The 23,404-nt window shown below is 44.7% G+C and overlaps 1 protein-coding gene across 1 annotated transcript in view; it reads left to right on the forward strand.

The window, feature by feature from the left end:
- Nucleotides 1–22,782, forward strand: part of LOC138527197 (uncharacterized) — a 127,362-nt gene extending 104,580 nt beyond the window's left edge. The window contains exons 7-10 of the mRNA XM_069638307.1: nucleotides 15,652–15,687; nucleotides 18,539–18,568; nucleotides 21,838–21,966; nucleotides 22,753–22,782. Of these exons, the coding sequence (XP_069494408.1) occupies nucleotides 15,652–15,687; nucleotides 18,539–18,568; nucleotides 21,838–21,966; nucleotides 22,753–22,782 (225 nt within the window). The remainder of the gene's footprint in view (nucleotides 1–15,651; nucleotides 15,688–18,538; nucleotides 18,569–21,837; nucleotides 21,967–22,752) is intronic.
- The last annotated feature ends 622 nt before the right edge of the window (nucleotides 22,783–23,404 follow it).

Consider the following 23,404-nt stretch of genomic DNA (forward strand, 5'->3'; position numbering starts at 1 on the left):
GACACAGTTTTTAGGGAATTCCTGGATATTTTTGTTGTTGTGTACATCGATGACATTTTGATTTTCTCTTCTGACTTGGATCAACATCAGAAACATGTTCGGTTAGTTTTACAAAAGTTGCGAGAAAATCATTTGTTCGCCAAACTGGAAAAAAGCCAATTCCATACAGATTCAGTGGAGATTTTAGGTTTTATAGTTTCACCAAAGGGTTTAGAAATGAATCCTAAAAAAGTTCAAGCAGTTCTAGAATGGCCTACTCCAACTAAGGTTAAGGAAATACAAAGTTTTTTAGGGTTTGCAAATTTTTACAGGAGATTTATCGAAGGATTTTCTCAGCTAGTTGCTCCTATAACGGGACTGTTGAAAAAAGGAGTGACATTTAACTGGGACCTTGAAGCAGAAAAAGCTTTTCAAGAGTTAAAGGAAAGGTTTACTTCTAGTCCGATTCTAATACATCCAGATCTTTCTAAACCTTTTTTTGTGGAGGCGGACGCTTCAAATTTAGCATGTGGGGCGGTACTTTCACAAAGACATGAAACTACTGGTCAGTTAGATCCAGTTGCATTCTTTTCAAGAAAGTTTTCTGCAGCGGAAGTTAACTATACAATTTCAGATCGTGAGCTGCTAGCAATCAAGTTCGCTTTTGAAGAATGGAGACATTTTCTTAAGGGAGCAAGACACACGGTAACGGTTCTTACTGATCATCGAAACTTATTGTTTTTAAAATCTGCAAGAACTTTGTCTCCATGACAGCTTCGTTGGTCCTTATCTTTTGCGGACTATGATTTTGTCGTGACCTTTAAACCCGGAAGTTTGAACAAAAAAGCTGATGCCTTATCCCGCCAATTTCCTGGAAGTGAGGTGAGAGAGGTTCTGGAGCCAGAACCTCTTATTGCTCCAGAACGTTTTTTGTTATCCGGAGTCATTAAAGGCATGGACGTCTTGAACGAAGTTCGCCAGAATATGTCCTTGCAGAAGATGGAGGATTGGGTGAGACTAGATCCAGCCAGAAGTTTAAAAGACGGTCTACCATTTTTTGACATTTTTCTTGTATTCTCTGCAGGTTCAGTTTCGGATAGTCTTGACGCAGTCAGCCTGGTGTTTTTATGTTATCCACTTCCCCCTTTCCCTTAGGGGTGTAGTTTACAGAGCTGAGTTGTATTTCTGGTTCTGAGAATTACACTTCAGGGGGATTGTCGGGGGTTCAGCAGCTTCCACGGACACAGGACCTCTCAGCCTGACAGAGCCACCTGGTACAACAGAGTAATCAGTCATTATTATTATTTTAATTATTATTTGGGTATTTATTGAGCGAGGATCTAGCTTCAGGAAGCAACCGAGCACTTTATAAGTAATAGGATAATGTGTAGTGTGAGGAAAGCAGAAACATAAAGGAGAGCAACGAGAGAGTTGGAGGCGGGATCTGGCAGCAAGGGATCTACAAGCTACCAGGAAGGGAACCAGGGGGAAGCAGATCACCCAGTCCCAGGTTTGGTTCGGTGTGGAGTGGAGCGTTTGTGGACCTAGGTGTTAGGAAGTTTTCCTTACTAATTAACAGCTCTGTAGAGCGAGGCAGGAAGTCATTGTGGTCCTTTCCCCAATTGCACTGTGGGGGGCAGCTTGGTTTGTTGATTTGTGCAAAATAATCCCATCTGTGCAATTGTAATCCTTTCCACTATGTAGCAAAAACTAAAACAGGCAAAATTGTCTTTACTCTTCAATATTCCCAAAAAGGGGGAGGGGGCATAAATGCCTCCTTGCCTCCTTCAATTACTGATAGTGAGAATCATTTACATGGAGCATATCTGCCTGTACCAAGTGATGAATTCAAACAGATTCTAAAAGAATCCACCGATTTACAGTCATCATGAAAATCTCATGTTGTCAGTAGAACATTCAGATCGATCATGCATTGTGGGACAAGGTTTGGACATGAGCACAAATTCTGGCACGCTATCCATCTCCACCAGACACTCGTCACCATACTATTACATTACCACCTGCAATAAAATACAGGCTGGCCGTAATGCAGACACAGTTGATAGGTGGACTAAAATTTTCAGTAAGAGGAGGACATTATACATCTGTTAAGGAAAGTCCCAAAGTATCCAAAGCACTTGGAGTAGTTTGTAATTAATTATTATTTCTGATATGGAAAAAAAAAGAAAATAATACTGGATTATAGGAAGCCTCAGTGCCATTCTGTAAATCCATCTTGCAGACTTTTGCATGCCCCCTTATGACATGTGAAACACTAAGGGGGTAATTCATAGAATTCGGCACACAAGTGGCGCACGCGGCTGGTGTACAGTATGCGCGTGCGGCAGCCTGCGCCACCCGTGTGCACCAAAACCCATTTCAGCGCACAGCGTATTCATGGATTTTAACATCCATAAGCAGCCGTGGCGCAGAGTGGCGCAGCAACCCTGCAGCAGCGCCAGTTAGGCCCCCAACCCCGCCCCGTATGCCATGACCAGCGCACAAATCCAGTACATGGTGCAAAGGCCAGTGGACCAGCATACAACCCCCCCAACCACGAAAACTCCCCACACACCCCTCAGAATACACGTACCCCCCCCGCGGCAGCGAAAACACGTGTAAAACTCCCTGCGTACCCCTCTGAATGCACAAACCCCGCTCGCGCCAGGTAAATAGCGTAGAAAAAACACCCCCCTGTGGCGTGGGCTGCCTGTGGGGCATGCCCAGGGTGGATGGGGTGCCTGCGTGTATTCTGGGGGTGCGCGGGGAGTTTTACACGCGATAGGCCTAGTGCGAGCAGGGTACATGTATTTCAGGGGTGCACGTGAAGTATCACACGTGATAGGTCTTGTGCGCGGGGGAAACGTGTATTCTGAGGGGTGAGCGGGCCATTTTACATGCGTTTTTGCTGCCGCAGGAGGGGAACGTGTATTCCTGGAGTGCCCCAACGTGAATTGGCAGTGTGTGTCCTCCCAGGTGTGCCCTCTCCCCCCTCCCCAGGCCATGCAGGCAGCCCACAACACAGGGGACTACCCTGCACACCTGGCCATGCCCCGCAGGCAGCTCATCCACCCTGGCCATGCCCCCCAGCCAGCCCACATGTCACCATGCACAAGTGAGCACGACACATGTCCCCCTGCACCCCCACCCACCCAGCAGTGACAAGCACCTGCCAGCAGGCCCTAAATCATGTCCCTGCACCCCCACTCACCCACCCAGCAGTGACAGGCACCTGCCAAAGGCCCTGACTCATGTCCCTGTACCCACACTCACCCACCCAGCAGTGACAGGCACCTGCCAGCAGGCCCCAACTCATGTCCCCCAAACACTCACCCACCCAACCACCCACCCACACTGCAGTGACAGGCACCTGCCAGCAGGCGCAACTCATGTCTGTGCACCCCCAGTCACCCACTCAGCAGTGACAGGCACCTGCCAGCAGGCCCCGACTCCTGTCCCCCATCCACTCACCCTTCCACCCACACAGCAGTGACAGGCACCTGCCAGCAGGCCCCGACTCATGTCCCCCCACCCACTCAAGCAGACAGGCACCTGCCAGCAGGCCCCGACTCATGTCCCCCCACCCACTCAAGCAGACAGGCACCTGCCAGCAGGCCCAGACTCATGTCCCTGCACCCCCACTTACCCACCCAGCAGTGACAGGCACCTGCCAGCAGGCCCTGACTCATGTCCCCCACCCCACCCACCAACACACCCACACAGCAGTCACAGACAAAGCATAGCCAGGCCATATGGAATGATGTGTCAATGTAGGACTAAGTTATCAAGCAAGCTTTGCATATTTGGAAAAAACAAATAAAAAAGGCTATTTATGCAACATATAAAAACGTAAAGGCAATTCAAGACACTACTTCTGAGGCATTAATTTTGAAATGATTATTCATTTTTAAAAAACTGCGAAATTGGTATGAGAAAAAATCAATATTTTTAATGAAAAAAAGAAGTAGACCATTCTTCTACCATGCAAAATTTTATCTGTTACAATTGTTTTTCTGTCCACACTAACAATTTTTTTAAATACTGTCCTTGTAAATCATTTCTGCGTCCCAAGTAATTGTTTTGCAGCCATTTGCCCCCCAGGTGGATATTATGTGGAGTGGTGAGGCTCATTTGTACTCTAGTGTGATAAAACTCTGACAGTGCAATGTTTATTATTTCTGAAATATACCTCCCACAATGAATAAGTGTGGCAAAAATGTACCATGGATTCCCGTAGACTCTGCCTGCTATTTCCATGTGAAAATAAGCAAGTGGATTCCATTAGCATTTACTGGTTTAACACCAGCTGGAAATCTTATGTTGATGATATTGCGGTGGATATGGTATGTGGTTTGACAAATATGGGAGACATGTTCAGGCTATTCAGCTTCACAAATCCACCTGCCAAATTAATAAAAATCCTCAGGACCGGAAATAATGCTTGACAATGTTGACTGAAACCTTTTTTAAAGGATTGCTCTGTGGAGTCACATGCTAGATTAGGATTTGTGAACAAAGTTTGGAAATACACGAAGAACAATTAGATCCTCAAGTTGTACATGGGCACCTGTGAAGCTATTTTTATTGGATGGCGCTAACAGAAAAACCCAGACCCAGACAAGGCACTTGGTGCCACAGAGTAATCAGTATTATTATTATTATTATTATTATTATTATTATTATTATTATTATTATTTGGTTATTTATTGAGCGAGGATCTAGCTTCAGGAAGCGACTGAGCACTTTGTAAATCATAGGATAATCTGTAGGGTGAGGAAAGCAGAAACATAAAGGAGAGCAACGAGAGAGTTGGAGGAGGGGATTTGGCAGCAGGGGATCTACAAGCTACCAGGAAGGGAACCAGGGGGAAGCAGATCACCCAGTCTCAGGTTCGATGTGGAGTGGAGCGTTTGTTTACCTAGGTGTTAGGCAGTGTTCCTTACTAATTACCAGCTCTCTAGAGAGAGGCAGGAGGTCATTGTGGTCCTTTTCCCCAAAGTGGAAATTGCACTCGGGAGACCTGCTCTGTTTGCTCATGTGTGCAAAAAAAAATAACATCTGTGCAATTGTAATCCTTTCCACCATGAAGTGGAAAAGCAAAAAAAAAAAAATGGGCAAAATCGCCTTTACTCTTCATTATTCCAAAAAAGGTGGGGGGAGAGTAAATGCCTCCCTCAATTAATGACAATGAGAGTCATTTACACGCGATAAACCTGCTTGAACCAGGTGATACATTCAGAGAATCTACTGATTTACTGTCACCATGAAAATCTCATGTTGTCAGTAGACCAGTCGGATTGTTCATGCAGTGTGGAAAAGGCCTGGATATGGACACAAATTCTGTCCTGCGCTCCATCTCCACCAGACAAATGACACCATACCATTTCATGACAAGGAGGATGACAGCAATAGTGTTTTGCATATGGAATTGCATCCTAGCAAACAGATGCGGAGTGGCAGAGCCCCCCAGAACGTTCTGATGCCTGGTCCCCGTCTGCCAGGTGTGGCCCATGTGTGGGTGGGCCATGTGTCAGGGGGGAGTGGCCCCTTTTCTTATATACAGCCCAGGACGACTGGAAGCGTTGGGTGTTCCCCTGCTGTGGGGAGCACCTTAATTTAATGCATGCCCAGGCTCTGCAGTAGTGACCTTGCTGGCAGCAGTGATCATGGGCGCTCCCGTGCTTGTCATGGGAGTGCTAGAATGAAGGGCCGGGCAGCAGCGGTATGGTATGGTAATGTTTATTTATATAGCGCCTTTGCACAGGTAAGTGTTTCAAAGTGGTCAGGGAGGGAAGGAACGCGGGGAAAAATAAACAGTCTTTCAGAGCCCTTGAATTTCTGACACGATAACGGTCTTTACAGGCAGATTAAGTGAATATGATACATTTAACAGTTTACATACAGCAAAAAGGCCTGCCAGCGATTATGTGTTTTTTCTCAAGTGCACATTAAAGCTTGAAGACAAGGGAGAACAGACAGAACAATCCACAGGCAGGGCTGTACACAGATTGTGCAAGTGCGGGAGGGTAAGGAAGGGGCAGGGGACCAAGTGCGCTCAGTTAGTAGAGACTACTGAAGTGCGGAGAGAGAAGCTCTCATGGTTTTATTACAAGTGCAGTAGGGTGTAGGTCCTTGCGGCAAGTACAGAAGGACTGGCAGGGGTGCCTGGGACCTGTGAGACTCAGAGGTACACCTGGCGGGCAGTCAATAAGCTGTGTGGAAGGAGGGAGATAAGGAAAAGCACAGAGCTAGATTAACAGGGTAGGGTGAGAGAGAAGGAAGAGGAGAAGAGGAAGGTCTTGAGGAGTTTCCGGAACGTGAGAATTTTAGGCTCAAGATGGAGGGTGGCAGGGAGGCTGGTCCAGAGGGAGGCACCTGCTGAGGAAAGGGATCTCCCTACAAATTTCTGCTTGGAGATCCGGCTCCCTCGCAGAAGGTTGGAGGTAGATGAGCAGAATGCTTGTGCAGAGCGGAGCACCTCTCAACACTTTTGATGGAGTGTTTGCCATTGAGACCCCTACGTGGGGGTCACATGCACACCTCCATTCCACAACATGTGGTCTGCAAAAACTCTATAGTTGAATGTCAGGGGCCCACCTTTAATTCTTAGTTATGTATTTCATGAGAAGTAGGATGACAAAAACTCCCTGAATGGTGCCTGGATTTTGAAGAGACATAATCCTATGAAGGTAAGTAACATCATCTTTCTTGACAATTACTTTGTAAATAAGCATACCTCATCGGCACTAAAACAATCTCATCTTTGATATTCAGTATCAAGCTTCAGCTGCTTTAGAATTTGTTTTCTGGCAGAGGGCATTGTGCGTCGATGCAGTGGACTCGATGTCCCTCGAGGGCCTCCGTCTCGAGGATGATGTCATTGAAGGTATATGTAGCATGCGCAGCACCCGTTGGCTTCAGTTCTGTTTTTTCTTCAGTAGAACTACCTGCATCAACACAGGTTTGACAGTAATATGCTCTGAAGGAGTGAAAGCTGTAATAGCATGGGAAATTCTACTGCAGGGTAAAATAGGAGGGTGATGAGGAATATTTGGGAGGAACATCCAGTCGAAATAATGTTACCAGGGATAAGTAACTTGTTCTTCGAATTGATTGTGTCCTCCCATGTATTCCTCATCTTTGATAGACTCCCAAAGCAGTGTTTGTTTTGGTGGAGGGAGTAAGAATGTATCAATGGTTTCGATGAACAGAATAAAGGACAGCTTTTCCAAAGCTTCCATCCTGACTCAGGGAAGAATCAAAGCAGTAATGCTTCATGAATGTGTGCATTGTAGATAACGTGGCTGCCGCACAAATGTTTTTAATAGGAACACATCTTTGCAGATCCGAAGAGGTAGCCATGCCCTTGGTGGAATGGGCCCTCAAGCCTTCTGGAGGATATTTGCCCACCAGCCTTTAGTATTCTGAAAATCTTGATAAGGACTGCTTTGCTACAGCCTGACCCAGTTTGTGACCTGTATAACCTATACAAAGTTGATTATCCAGACGAAGTTTGAACAATCGAGAAATGTAGAAGCTTAGAGCTCTACTTGGATCTAATCTGTGCAACCTCTCTTCCTCCTTGCCAGAATGAGGTGGAGTATAGAAAGTGGGTAACTTTCAAGCCTCCGAAAAATTAATTCGCTCCTTTCCACCGAAATTGGGAGGAACCCGGATCAGCCGCTTATTTTACGCCGACGACCTGATCCTATTGGACCAGACTCCTATAGGTCTCCAACGACAACTAAATAACCTTCAAAGGTATATGGAAGAAAACAACTTGGAAATTAACGTGTCCAAAACCAAAACAATGAGGCTCCAAAAAACTTCAAGGAAAGCAGAAAAGTCCAACTTCTGCCTCGGTTCCATTCAAATTGAAATGGTGAACAGATTTAAGTATCTAGGAGTCACACTAGACAGCTCTGCGAACGACAAATCAATGCAAGAATCCCTCATCGATAAAGTCAAGAACCTCGCGATCCAGGGAAAGGCAATTGATCGTAAGTTTGGCTGTTATTCCTTAATCCCTGTAAGGGACTTCTACAAAAAGAAGGTCATCCCCACAGTAACCTACGGCACAGACGCTATGCCTAACTTACCGGCAGAACTGTGGCCTAAATTGGAAGCCCTATTCTGGAGGAAAATCTTGGATCTCCCGAAATCGACCCCGTTAGCCCCGCTCAGAAGAGAACTTGGGTTGCTATCCTTGGGAACCTCGGTGGCGCTGAACAGTGTTCTACTATACAGGAAATGTATCACGCCAGGGACTCCATACGCTTATCGCCTGATAAATCAGGAACTGGAAATGAAATCATGTAACTCACTGTTGAAATGGGAATCTAACATGCTGGCCCTCCTCCACTCAGCGGAAAGTTGTAAGGAAGAGCTGATAACCAATCCAGTAAAAACCTCAAAAAAAATCAAAGAGTGGGACTGGATTCAAACTATAGAAACAGCAAACAAATACAAACTCACCAGTCACCTCCCGCCTTTCTTCAAAAAACAGGACATATTGCAACCATACCTAAAACTTTTTCCAAGCAGAACAGCTCGTCTGTATTTTCTGAGAATTAGACTAAACCTCTTGGAGACAAACGAGATCTTGGCAATAAGAGGTCGCTCAAATACAAGCCAATGCCGTCACTGTAAATCCCCGAACGAAAAAGAAACGATCCGTCATCTCCTGCTGAACTGCCCTAAGACTCGAGAAATCCGTTGTACCTACTTGAAGAACTGTATCTCCGATTTCTCAGCGACCGACGAGGTAAACTGTTGGAACAAGTTGATTGCAGGTGACAAACCGGGCTGGGCCCTGGCTACCGTAAATATCATGCAACACATCATTAATTTAAAGTGTTCCGCAGAAGCTCATCAGTCAGCTTCTAATCTGTTGACCTCCTAAACAAAAGATAGATACAAGCAAGATCGTCCTGTACGCAACTCCGTCTGACGCACTGGACCTGTTCGTCAAGACACCAGACGCGTCACTACCAGTCAATACCAGCCATTTGCCTTCTCCTGCTTCGAGTTCCGGCACCCACCTGGAGCCAGTAACTAAATATTGAAACTATTTAAAGAGAAACCTCAGTTAACTATTCCCTGTTTTGTAAAAAATCCGAAGTGATTAAACAATAAAAAAAAAAAAAAAAAAAAAGAAAGTGGGTAACACAATCTTTTGTCCTACATGAAGATCTGAAATGATCTTATGCAAAAATGAATGCTTAACCCTCAGGATGACCTTGTCCTTGTGGAAAACTGCAAAAGGTAGTTTAGATGATAGTGCCTGCAACTCACTCTACGGGCTGAATTTAGTGCTACCAACAAAATGGTCTTGAATGTTAGTAACCTTAATGGACATGATTGTAGAGGTAGACATTGTAATACCAGATTAAGGTCCAAAACTGGAACCTGAAAAGGGGATGGAGGGAACACATTGGTGAGACCCTTCACAAATTATATCACCTTTGGGATCCTAAAATATGAAGTTTCTTCAGATGAGCACTTACAGATGGATAGCACCGCCAAATGGCCTTTAATAGATCCTACCTGGAGCCCCAGATTTGTTAGGTACAGTAGAAAGAATAAAACCTGTTTTGCATAGTAAAGGGTCTACATTCTTGGCCCTGCACCAGCTGCTGAATTTGTTCCAATGGCAGCAGTACAAAGATTGTGTTTCTGGCATTCTGGTGGAAAGCAAAATCTCTATTATGTCATCTGGGACGTCTCAATCCTTGTATCTCGGCCTCTCAGAAACCATGCGTGAAGGCTGAGAGTCTTGACCTGGATGGAGAACCCGACCCTCCTCTCGAGAGAAGGTCCTCTCTTTGTGGAAGAAGTATTGGAGTTCTCCATTCTGGCTAGGTGAACTGCCTATAAGGAGATTCCTTCTTAAATTGCCCAGTACCAGACCTGCATCGCCTCTCTGCACAGTGGTAGTGACACTACACCTCCTCTCTTGTTGAGGTAGAACATGGCTGCTGTGTGGTCCATCATTATCAGGACATTGTTTCCCCGCACAGAGTGCAGAAAGGCCTTCAGTGCCGGTCTGATTGCCCTCAGCTCCAAATGATTAATGTGTAGTTTGGCCTCCGATGGAGAACAACTGACGATTGTCAGATCGTTGGTGTCGGCTCCCCACCCCGTTAGCGAGGTGTCCGTCACTACTGTTATCTCCGGAGATGGTTTCCAAAAAGGTTCTTCCTTCAGAATATTGTACTTGCAGGCCCACCACAGAAGATCCTGTGCGACCCTGCCTAGAGACCCAAGCTACTCCTCACTGATGAGGCCCAAAAAGGTTGAAAACATGTTTGGGGATGCTTGTGGTCTCGTGTAGAAGGAATGTGACCTAGCAGTTTGGGTTGGACTGCCCCATTTGGGGTGGGACCAAGCCTGATTCGCATATGGTCTTTCCCCTTCTGTAATGGATTGGCAGGCAAAGAATGATGGTCTGGAGGGTGGCCCAGAGCAATGCCAGAGGTTAAGATTCATTCTAAACCTTCTAGCCATCACCTCTTTGTTTTTGCTTTGTCACCCCGAGTGGGATTGGTATGCCCAGATGTGGATCCTGTGCCTGCTGGGCCTAGAGACTCAAGCTACTCCTCACTGATGAGGCCCAACAAGGCCGAAACATGTTTGGGGATGCTTGTGGTATCATGTAGAAGGAATGTGACCTAGCAGTTCAGGTTGGACTGTCCCTTTTGGGGTGGGACCAAGCCTGATTTGCATATGGTCTTTCCCCTTCTGTAAAGGCTTGGCAGGTAAAGAGCAATGGTGTGGAGGGTTGCCTAGAGCAATGCCAGAGGTTAAGATTCATTCTTAACCTTCCAGCCATCACCTCTTTGTTTTTGCGGCCCTGCTTGGAACCTCAAGTAGATCTGACATGTTGCCTGAGAACTGAGATCATTGTGTCCTGAGAGGCCATTGAAGGGATCTCATTCTCAGCTGAGCCTCTGACATCAGAAAAATGCAGGATGCCATGAGGTCGAGCAACCTCAAAAGGTTGAATGCTGGGAGATGCTGGGCATTCTGAAACTTGGAGACCATCTACAAAATGTCTTGAGCCCTCACCTTGGGTGGCAAGCTCTTTCCCAAGGATGTACCCAGTACGGCCTGATGAACTGGAGCTTTTGAGATGATGTAATATTGGACTACTTGTAAATGAGGAAGAAGCCCAGTCTGTGCAGAGAGTGGCAGGTGACGTTGAGATGATTCAGGACTTGTTCGGGACAATGCGACCTGATCAGCCACTCGTCCAGGCAGGGGTAGACGTGAATCTCCCCTCTCCTGAGACTCGCTGCCACCACCGCCATCAGTTTGGTGAAAACCCTTGGGGCGGAGGTCATCCAGAATGGCAGAACTCAAAACTGATAATAAGAACCACCAAAAGCGAACCGGAGGTACTTCCTGTGCTTTAGATGGATTGGCACATGAAAATAATCATCCTGAAGGTCCAGCAACACCATCCAATCCTGGAGTTGGAGGGCCTGAAGGATTTGAAAAAGTGTGACCATCTTGAACTTGTCCTTCCTGAGTAACTTGTTCAAGTTTCTCAAGCCTAAAATGTATCTCAGTCCTCCATCCTCCTTGGGGATTAGGAAATACAGAGCATTCCATCCTTTGTTCCTCTGTGCTACAGATACCGGCTCTATAGCACCTTACTCTAGCATGGTCATCATTTCCTGCACAATGAGCAGATCTGGAACCTTTAAAGAACGGATGGTTCTGAGGTCTCTGAATGATGGGAAGACAGTAACCTCGGGCTCTGGGTTCTAATGCCCAAGCACCCGAAGTAATGTCTTGCCATTCTTTCAGTTGCTGAGACAATCTGCCTCCCACTGGGCTTTCATGACTCAAGGCCTCAGAGAGGTTTTGAGGGAGGCAGCTGAAGCAGTGGTTGTTGGTAAATATGCCCCTGCTTGAGCAATCTTTGCCCCTCTCCCTCATCCATCACGAGGGAATCTACTTTGGCCTCTTTGACCAGCCATTCCTCTCACTCTTCCAACTGAGGAATAGTAGTGGAAGGATCTACCCCTCCAAGAAGGGCCACTGGGGCAAACATGCTGAGGCTGCCTAATAGATTTCCTTAACCACGCAAATCTGCAAATTACAGTGCTTGCCACCTTGGCTCTGCTGATACTGTCAGCAGAATCGAGACACGATTGAAGAGACTCGGCCATGGCTTCCTTGCCATCTATAACAATGGCCAAGAAACTATTTCTTTCCTACCCTTTTGGATTAAGCTCAGCCGCCATATAAATGCAGTCCCATTGAGTGAATCAAAACTTTGCTAAGGCACATGTGGGGTTGACTGACATAAGAGCCATGCTCCCTGCAGAAAATACTTTTCTTGCCCATGCAATTACCATTTTGTCATCCCTATCTGGTGGGATGGTTGGATAAAATGCTTGTTTTGAGGTTGTGGTTGCTGCCTGCACCTAATACTTTCTTGGGTGGGGTGTTTTGGTAAGTAGTTGGCGTCACTCCTACATGGGTGTTATTTTCTTGTCAAGTTCTTGTTTACTGCCGTACTTGATTCTGGAATCTCCCAATTGGCAGTCACCCTTATTTGAAGAGCAATGTGGAAAGGTAAAATGGGATCCATTTACGGACCTTTATCAAGAATGTCTGTAAGATCATCCTACTCGAACGCGAGGGCAGGTCTACTCCATCCCAGGTAATCTACAACCTTAGACACCAACTGCCTGTCTGATGCATCTGCATGTTCCTCAGACTTAGGCTTACCAAATTCTAATTCTGGTGAAGTGTCCACTCCACTGCCTGTTTGCTAAATTTCATAAAGGTCTTTTAGCCTGGATTCCTCTGATATAAAGCCATCAGGAACATTTAGTGTACCATACTGTAACCCAAATGGTGCTTCATTATCAGATGGCTCATTGTCCTCATAAATAGAGATTAGTGACTTAAAGTAACCCTTTCTAGTTAAAGGAGTGACAGTTTTTTTCTGGTAAGGGCATCCAAGGTTTCAAATTGTGAACTTGATGCTCGAGGAGTCGTCGATGTCTTCGATGAAGACATTTTCGACTTTGATGGCATTGAAGGTTTCATTGGCGCTATTGGTTTTGATGGGTCAGCTGGTGTTCATGGCGCAGCTGCCGTCGATGGCAAAGCTGGCTCTGCTGGCGCAGCAGGCATCGAGGGTGCAGCTGCCGTTGATGACGTTGATGGCATTGACAACCTCAACTTATTCTTTGACTTGTGGCTTGAAGGATCCTTCAATGATTTATCATTGTGTGGAAGCCTCAACGGCTCCCAATGTGGATCTGGCCTTTGTCCCAGTCTCGAGGGCACACAGGATTTGGCTTGAGCCCTTTCCTTACTGGCTTCAAAGCATGGCTTGATGAGGGTTTTTGTTTCTCCAAAATGTTCAGCATTTCTAACCTGAATGCTTCCAATTCGGCAGCAGTGGAGGCCTTAGGTGGACAGGAAATAGCTCTGTCCGGGGAGGAGTCAGACAAAGCCGTTGAAGTGTGCGACTTATGGTGCCTCTTCTTTGACTGCCTTGACGACGACGACGAGTGGAGGGAGCCACTCCTCGACTTGGACCTTTTTGCATTCTTTCGCTGAGGAGAGACTCTCCTCTCGCATCGTCAGAAGGGGTGGTCGATGGGGATTTCTATGGGTTTATACTTATTGCCAATTTCCCCTTACGCTCCTTCAGAGCTTTTCCTATAATCGATTGATTGAGAAGGCCGAGGTCTTGTGCTCCACACCGAGACACCACAAGCATACTTGATGAGAATCGGTTATCGACATCTTGGAGCTGCAGTCTTGAAACTTTTTAAACCCAGTCTTCGGGGTAGATGGTGTCGAAGACTAAGACTTTTTCATATCTTTTGTGAAGGAAATTATTGAAGCGCACCGTAGTTCTCGAAGTGTAAGCTTACTCAGAAAAACAGAACTAAAGCCAACGGGTGCTACGCGTACTATGTATACCTTTGATGACATCATCCTCGAGACAAAGGACCTTGATGGACATTGAGTCAACTGCATCGACACACAGTGTCCTCTGCTGATTTTTCTTTTCTGAAGCAGCTGAAGCTGGATATTGAAAATCAAAGATGAGGAATACGTGGGAGGACACAATCCATTCAAATAGGTCTATTGTGCTCTCACAGACTCGCCACATGTTGATGCAATTGTTAATCAGCCATGGTAACAGAAAATTGGTATATTTCCTTTTTGTGATGTTACAAACATGGGATGTATTACTTCACTTTTTTAGCACTTGTCTGCAGCAAAACAGCAGAGTAAAGGAGACCAAGCTAAAAACACTGGAAGCATGACACCAGTCGTAAGAAGGGTATGTCTACTCTTAATTCCCTGGTGTGTGTACTAGTTTATGTCCTGATGGCATGTTTTTTCACCATTTGACCACTACAATTATATGACCAGCGGCCCCCTCACACTATCCCTTTGTCTGGAAAAATGCACCCCTCCTTTTCAGAATACTAAGTCCACAAACATCTATGTTTTTTTTTATAATGCAGTAAATTGTGAGGTGGCTTTCTAGAATGTTATTTGATGTCAAACAAAAGACTTCAAATACGATTTCCTTTTTTAGAGACAGATTTGCACTAGCCATTCACCTCTCCATCTGCCAGATAAATCAGCACAGGAAAGACACCTTTACTTTATGTGGTTGTACCACAACAAGCAGTTCCATGCATTTACTACCTGTGACATTTTCAAAGCTTTTCTTTTAGATTGTCATGAAGAGTTTGATAATTACCATACTTCTAATATTCATTAGCACCTGTTGTCTTTTTATTTACTAAAAGACTTCTCTCGACGAGGATCAATTACAGCAAAAATGTAATTGATTCCTTCTTTTAAGAAACGTATGCAAAAGGGTGGGTTGTATTTTTTCAGTTGTGCTCTTTGGTGTTGGCACAACAGCTCTTGCGTTGGAATGAACATTTTGCCTTTTTCTTCACCTTTAATGTTTGCCGTATAAAAGTGATTTTTAGGAAGGATCACAAAATATTGCAAAGGTCTGGGCAGTAGTGGGTGTTAGTTTGAAAGAAGAAAGTTTGCTTTCTATCGTAGACCAGTTTGCACTTGCCGTTGTACCGTAGCACCATTGATCATAATCCTTAACCTAGTCTTATTTATCTATGTCTATAAAGGGCCTCCCCAGAATATCGTCCAAAGAACTTAGTGAAATTGATGTGCCCTGTTGGGTTACCAACTGAAGGCTGGCCATCTTTGACCAGTCAATGTGAATTGAAAGAGATACAGGAAACATAAATATATTTGAATTGATAGTATTGTGGGAGTTTTACTACTCACCACAGTGTTTAACTCAGAGCGTCTAACCATGTAGAAGAAAACATGGGACGGCAGAGAGAAGTTTTTAGAGGCATTAGGGTTTTCCATTGAAATTATGTGTAGTGACTGACATGTGTATGAAACTACCTCCATCTGAATGCGCTTCCTTCATGTTGCATTTCTCATTTAAACTGCATATGCATAGAGCTCTGACTCCTAAAAGGCTAGAACTGGGATGCTTCCACAGCTCTGCCTTTCAACCATTCATACTATTTCCTGCTTTTGGCTTTACATTTGAATGCATCTTTTGTAATGGACTTTGTTCTATTTTGATTGGTATTTCAACATTTTACTGACCGTCTTTCCTTCGTTTTTGCTCTTCAGAAGATCAAACCGGACATCGCTTCCTCACAATATTCGGTACGTAGTTTTCAAAAGCACTGAGTGAGCATTAAGGCACATACGATAAAGGATCTGTTCTAGTACATCATCTAAGGGGTATGTCCAAGACACCAAATGGGCAAGCATTGTGTTCGCAGGATGGGCTTTACAATAGGACTTTGAAAAACTAAAAGCTTCCAGAATAAAGTTACAAATCTCTGTCCGGGGAATCACAGGCCATGTGAGCTGAATCACTGAAAACATTAATCCCCCCTTAACCCACAAGCAAACAGATTAGTTACAATCCACGTCGCGTGTTTGTGAACTACGGACTCTAGCTTAGATAAATATATTCATGAAATTCTGGTGAAGAAAATTGGTTAAGAGGCATTATGGTTGCAGTGCAAAACAACAAGACCCCACTTCCTCACCGACAAAACCACAACTTGGCTACCACCATGCACTGCTCAGGAACTCCCAAGCTGTGAAGATTGACATGAGAAATCACATGCATTTTGAGCACAGGAACTGTCACCCAGTGCCCAATGAGTTTCCAGAGTTTTTGCTTTCTAACCATTGGTAAATGTAACACTGTTTCAGAAAAATGTCAGTTAAATGGACAATGTCTAATCCCACACCAATGCCAGTTACGAGAAAATCACTACATTCAGGCCTTTGTAATCCTCCCTATGTGAAAACATAACAGGATATACAATAGGAAAACAGCAGTGTCAAATAAAGCAGGAATTCAGGGGGATTCTAATGATACTTGCCTGATGCCTGTACCATGAATGATAGGTACTCATCTTAGAAAACTAATCAGGCACAGGGAATATATGGAGCTTGGCATTCAGGCAGCCATTAATAAGTGGAAGCTCTACAAGGGCACATCAACTTAAACATTGAGAACACCAAAAGTTTTGCAAATATAGAAGGTAAGACCTTCTTTTTCCAGTGGTGGATTTGCAGAACATTCCTTCCTCCGGCATACACAAAGACAGACCATTTGGCTTTTTTCAATACTTCGGGCCAATTCTCTCTCACTCCTACACCACCAGTACTGCATTTGGCAGCTTTATCTGCAGATCCTCAACTCTAAATCTGTTCACGGGTCCTTGGTGACATTAGCAAGCTTCCTAAGCTGTACAGCTATTGAATGCCGCAGTAGCATATCTCAAGGAGCCCTTGCTATCAGTGCCCCACCCACACCCCAATGGCAGGCTACCATATTGATGGTTACAGCTTTGGGAAGCCATGAGGGGCTTCAATTCTTTCTGTCTGATGTCAGAATGTATGTTCACTTCTGTTTTTAATAAAAACACATGATTCTATTTGGAACAGGAACAGGCCACCCAACCATGGCCCGATAAAAAGAAGAATGTCTCCAGAAATCAAACACAATAATTTAGTATGCACTGCGATACATTTCACACTGGGATCCTGCATCTTTCTATTTAACATTGATCACTATCGCCAGATGTGTAGCGGTGCATGGGGACCCAATTTGCCACAATGTTTGCCAACTTCTCCATGGCATTCTTTTAACGCAAATATGAATAGTATTATTCTAGGAAAAACTTCACAGAAAACATTGCCCTTTGGGTGAACTAAATAGACAGTATATTCATGATCTGGAGGTGTTCACATAGGATTCTTGAGACCTTACTTTCACATATTAGCATTAATGAATATGTTCTAAAATTTGCTCCGTTTAGCAGTAGATAACATTTTTGTTTTAACCTGAACATTAACAATACTCATAAAACATTTAAAGGTAGGATACAGAGGAACGCAATAGTTTTCAATACCCTATTACTTGTCTGAAGTGGTCCCTCTATGAATTGAATTAACAGCATCAGCTATGATTCTGCTTCTTGTGGCTGTCCTGATTTTCTTTTGCTATGACTCCCATGATCCTTAGATCACTTTTTATGCTGGCCTGGAATGATGGGAGTTGTAGTTCAAAACATCTGGAGAGCCAAAGGTTGCAGACCTCTGACAGTACAGCGAACACACAATTATTTTGACCCCTAGAGATAATGGAGATCTGATAAATATGATTAAAGTCCTTACATACTTTTCAGACAAAACAGCAACCTTCTTAACAAACCCTGGTCCTTAGATACCACAGTAAATACCATCCAATTTATAAAGATCATAAAGGTACACACTGCACAAAACATTCTGCCCAGCAGAAACAGACGAATACACAGAATTCCCAGACACTTTATCTCTTTTTTATTTGCATGCAAGTATGGTTTAGCCCTTCGGCATTTAAGTCAGTGTAGTACATATTTGACGTACCTTAACAAAGCAACTGGAGCTCAAAAGATCCTTAAAATGTCTTTTTTATCACCGGATGTGTCGTGTGATATACATTTATGTTTTTATAATTACCAATGTCTTCATGCTGGAGCACTGTGAAGTCAGCACCTGGATTATGCTTGCTGCCTGCCCGCGCTCATAATGGGTGGCGGAACCCTGTCACACACCTGCTTTTCCTTTCCACCTTTCAAACATGCTTGTGTGTGCCCACAATGAGGTTGCAAAAACAGAGATTCAGTGTGTTTAATAGGCCTACTACCAGCACGTTGGTTTAAACTATTAAAGAGAAAAGAAACACCCGTTGGGCACCTCTATGGGAAACTGGGTTCCTGCAGTGATTACGCATTTTTTCACAGAGCAAAAATGTGTTGAGAGAATTGTATCAGACGATTTACATGATTATTTGTAATGGAAAACTTCCATTAACACTGTTATAGTCTTGGATTATTGCATTAAGACTGTAACACATGATTTCTGTATAAAAATGTGCTAGTATAATTTCTGTAAAGACTGTTGCACCAATGTATCATACTTTATGTACTGTGTTCTCTTTCGCTCCCACCAGGCCGACATATCGGGATCCTCTACCCACACTGTAAGTACTTGTAAGGTAGCAATTTAGGGGCCAAATTACAGAAAGTTTGAACGGGTACAAGGTCAATTCTACACTGTATTAGCAGTAGGGGAACAATTGCACAAAGACCTCTGCTTCCAATGCATTTTTACACATTGGCAAATTTCGCCCTAATGCTAATACCATTCCATTTATCACAAGGCCAAACCTCATTAAACTGACTTTTGAGGCAAAATAGTACTGGGAGGCCACTAATGAAAGGTGACTTGCATGTACCTCATTTTGTTCTATGCTGGATGAAAAGCCCCAAAGAGCTTATAAGTAATCCTATATGATTTTAGGGATCTTGTAATGTTGATTTATTTTTTACCAGCAATATTATTTTTATGAATATCACCAAAACCGGCCTTAAGACTACTGGTCACACTTCATGAAATATTATTTTCTGGATTTTGACTTTACAGATAAGGGGCCTCATTACAGGTTTGCCGGTCCGGAAACAAGGGTGTCGGTAAGCTCACGACATTCTTGTTTCTGGACAAGAAAACTATGAGTTTGGAAGCTGAGTCGCTGCACCCAACAGGTCTGACCCAGCTGGGCACAGTGGCCACGATAGGCAGAGTCTTCGCAACGCTGCCCGCGCTTCCAAGTCCCCACTCCCATAGAGTCCTATGGGACTAACATTTTACCGAGCATGAATTTCCGGGCCGCCGGACTTGTAATCTCCAGGTGATGCTAGGAAGTCAGGCGCTGGTAAAATTTTACGAGTCCGGCGGCAACCCACCACTAGCACCGGTAGGGTTACCGCCGGACTCGTTATGAGGCCCAATGTCATGTTTGACAGCCCAATTTTTTGTTCTGCTCTTCCTTCATGTTTTATTGGTTACAACTCTAGAAATATGTGGATATAGAGGCCCAAGTTCATGAAGTGTGTGAAGAAATCAGACTAACACCCATACAGTCCCCCGTGTACACTCCAAGCGAGTTGTGCCTTAACTTCTCTCAGTAACAGACTGATGGTTCTGTTGGGGTTGCTCATTAAAAATGGTCTCTTTCTTACTTTTGGGCAGCCAATATCCAAGGAGAACATACTATACAGCGTGCACCCGAGGGACCAGATCTGCCAATACGAGCATCAAAAACAAATGCGCATTTGGAGATTGGTTGAGAATGTTGAGGTCCATAATTGGCCAAGTACTCTCCCTACTCAATTGTTCATGGGAACTTGTTTCAGCGCCTACTTGCATAAGATATCTGTCAGTCCTCTTCTAGAATGCAAAACTGAGTCTTTGCAGTGACGGAGCCACTGAATTGTGATTACGTTCAATCGCATGACAGAGATGCAGGATAAGATGAACCCATTTCTCTTTTAGCCTCTCCCAATACAAGGCAACATGGGAAATCCTAGACCACACCAGTTGAGTTTTGTGTGTGGACTGAGGGGGAAAGCCATGCTTATTTTGACTGCACCCCCCACTGCTGGTAGTCTCTTTGCCTCAGCCTGCACATGAATTTATAATGTTGTTGACCCTTGTCCAGGGTGGCTCGTTGGTGATATTGGTATTGCTGCAACATATAGGGTTTCTTAATCTTTTCTGTGGGTACATTTCTACTCCCGAAGAATGTTTCTCTTGTCAGATCAAAAGGAATGGACATGGTGTTGCTTGAAGACCAATTAATCAAGTTTGATTGGATTCCCTCAAATGCAGTATCCACACATAATTGCAGAACAGTTGCATGTGAAAAGAGTCATATCAAGCTTTGTTTTCATTTTCGACCGCAATTTCTAAATAAGGATATATCGAAGAAGGCAATTTAGGCATTATCGCCCATTGATCCCTAGCAAATCTTGTGAGCATCACAGGAGGACTGGATGGTCTAACCTTTAATGAGGACATCATAGACATCTTTCAGCTATAGGGTATTTCCACTGTTTGGCTTCCTTTTCCATTGGCACGGATGTAACTGGAATTGGATTTGTGGTCTTTTGCTAGATGTAGTTGCTTCGACAGAATCTGGAGATGCAAGGCTATGCAAATACCTTGGTGCATTATCAGACACCTTGTTTTTTTTACATGCACCTCCCGGTGTTCATTGGGCGTGGCTCTAGCCCATGCACAGTACACGCTGTAGCTGGGAGCGTGGACATTAGCCATGTCATTGGCCTCTGCTAGAACCCCAATTTACCATTTCAAATTAGCCTCCGAAGAAGCACATTGCTCACTTTGCCAGGTGCATGGTGTTTGGCCATGCACAGGCACCTTTTAGCAACCTATTGTGCCCACTTGGTATCATTATTTTTAGCAAACAAAATATAACTATTCGACGGCTACAGAGAAAATTGAAGGCAGAAGAGACTGGGAGAGCGTACATTGTAACCTGTGCGCATGTTAGGGTGATTTCCTTACACACCTCATTCAATTGGGTAGCCACAACTTCTCTGGATAGTAACAATAAAAACGTTAAGGAAGAGCAGAACAAACGCTTGCACTGCCACACCTGACATTGGGCCGTAAGGACAGAATCTTCAGGCCGCTCCCAGTGAGGACTGTGTCTCTTTGGCTAATCTCCAGTCTTCTTCCCATGTCCTTACATGCTCAGTGGACACATTCCCCTGCCCAAAATCCATGGACCCGAATGATGGGCATTTGGATACTTCACAGTTGGCTGACAACACTCAGAATGGCTGTCTTTTTAACTAGCCAATATGATTGCCCCTTACTATAATTCATCAACCTAATGTGGGTCTTCAAACCATCAATGGACACTCAAGGCCTCACAAAGAGCTCTGTGGGTTAGTCTGGGAGCTCGAAAATAAATTCATAAAATATTTTGAGTACTTCAGTGTTTCTTTTTTAATGCAAACCATACTAATGTGACCAGACACCTGATTCTTGCAAATGGTTGATGTTAATATGGCCATCAATTATTTTGTTCCCGAATTTGCATGGTAATATGGAGATTTTGTGATAGCCCTCCCACATGTTTGCCCCCTTGGTGGAATTGCATGAAACTTTACAAAGTTTCAGAGTTGGGTGGATATTATCTTTGTACAGTTTTGTTAAAGTTCCCGAATCTATAAGCATCTGATTAAGGGCACTGGCAATGAGGAGCCCACATTACCCAAAGGTATACAGTAATTACTGTTGATATATTAATGACTAGATCTGGTAGGAATAAAAACACATACTTTACAGCAGGCACTGTTATAGTTACTAACCATTGAGAGTTATCAGATAATTGAACATAGATTTCTGGCAAAGCACTGAATGACCTGCTTCCTTCTGCAGCCATACAAAGCTGGAACAAAGCGTGTGAGGAGAGTAAAGAAAACAATAAGCAGAGACCACCTGCCAGATGACTCTAGTGATGGGCAGTCACCATGTGCTTATTCAGGGACTCGCACAAGACGCAACAAGGTAGGGTCAACCCTTTGCTATGGACTGATGTGTCAATGATACACTGCTGCAACTGGAAGGCTTTTCCTCAAGAGCATACATACGGTACAATTCACAAAGCTACTTTGCACAGGAACATGCATCTGCTCTGCTCTCTGCTGCAAACACTTCATGAACAGAATGCTCATGGTTCACAAAAGGGAAATTGATGAAGCTGTTATTTGTGTCGTAGTTGTAGATGCCTAAAAACCCGAATGAATAGACATGACAGGGATGGAACAGTGATTTCCCCCTAATTTGCACAGGCAATGCAAACAAGGGGCACACTCAGCCAATGCATGGGGATCCACAAAACAGGGGAACATTGTGTTTCCCTTTTTAGCCCTGATCTGGGATCCAGCACAACAATGCCTCCCAGATATGGAATTGTAAATATTTAACTGCAGCTTTTTAGTTTAAAAGATGTTCACCTTTACACATTATAGGACACAATGATCTCCTGGGTTATGTTGCAAGTATTCATAAATCCTATGAGGCGCAAAAATGTCTACGGGAGGGAGGTGAGAACCATTATCTCCACACACCTGTGCCATTACTGGTGGGGTGCCACAGTATTTTTTTCCAGTTCCAGCACAGTGTCTACGCATCCACTGCAGCTCAGCTTGCACAATAAGAGGATTATAGATCTTAACTTTGTCTTTTGTAGGAATTAGCAATTATGCCATAGGATTGTCTTCCTCATCAGACCATTTTTGCACGTAAAAGACACCTTGTATATCTCTGATTTCCCACTTGGTCTTTCTGAAGGTGAATCCTCCCAAGCTTAGACAGTCCTAGAATTTGTGGAGGAAGTGCTGGGTAGTGGCAGGAAAATAATATATTGTTTCCCCAATAATGTTCTTTCCTGGGGAGCGTGCCGGGAGGGGAAGGGGCCTCAGGCCAGGCGGGGCGCTTCTGCGTGTTCCGGGGGGCCACTTACCCGCTCCACAGTTTCACTTTGTTCGCTGGGGCACCGGAATCCGGAGCTGCACAGGCGGCCGCACAGGGAGTGCGCACGCCAACGACTGTGCAGGGTGTTCGCCCGTCCCTCTGGGTTTGCGGGACAGGCGGAGAGGCAGCGGCTGTTGAGGGGTCCTCGCCTTCCGCAGGGGGATGGAAGGAGGAGCCGGGTACCTCGGGTCGCGTGTAGTCACGGCCTGCTTTCCGGCTGCTGCGTGCTTGGCTGGGAGGGGGAGGCGCAGACAGTCAGACTTTTCTCCTGGTTGGCAAGTCCGTTTTTCTCCAAATTTCGCTCAATGGGTGGGGGGCCAAATCAGACAGGATGGGCAGTTGTTGTTGTGCACGGGGGTCAAAAGTGGGGGCTCAGGTCACTTTTGGGGCCCGTGGGTCTGGAGCTCACACCTAGGCCGTGCGCCCCCTTGTGGCTATTCCATCAATGTTTTTGTTCTCGAATTTGCAT

Source organism: Ambystoma mexicanum, chromosome 14 (assembly GCF_040938575.1).
Source record: "Ambystoma mexicanum isolate Mex_15411 chromosome 14, UKY_AmexF1_1, whole genome shotgun sequence".
Classification (NCBI taxonomy): Eukaryota; Metazoa; Chordata; class Amphibia; order Caudata; family Ambystomatidae; genus Ambystoma; species Ambystoma mexicanum.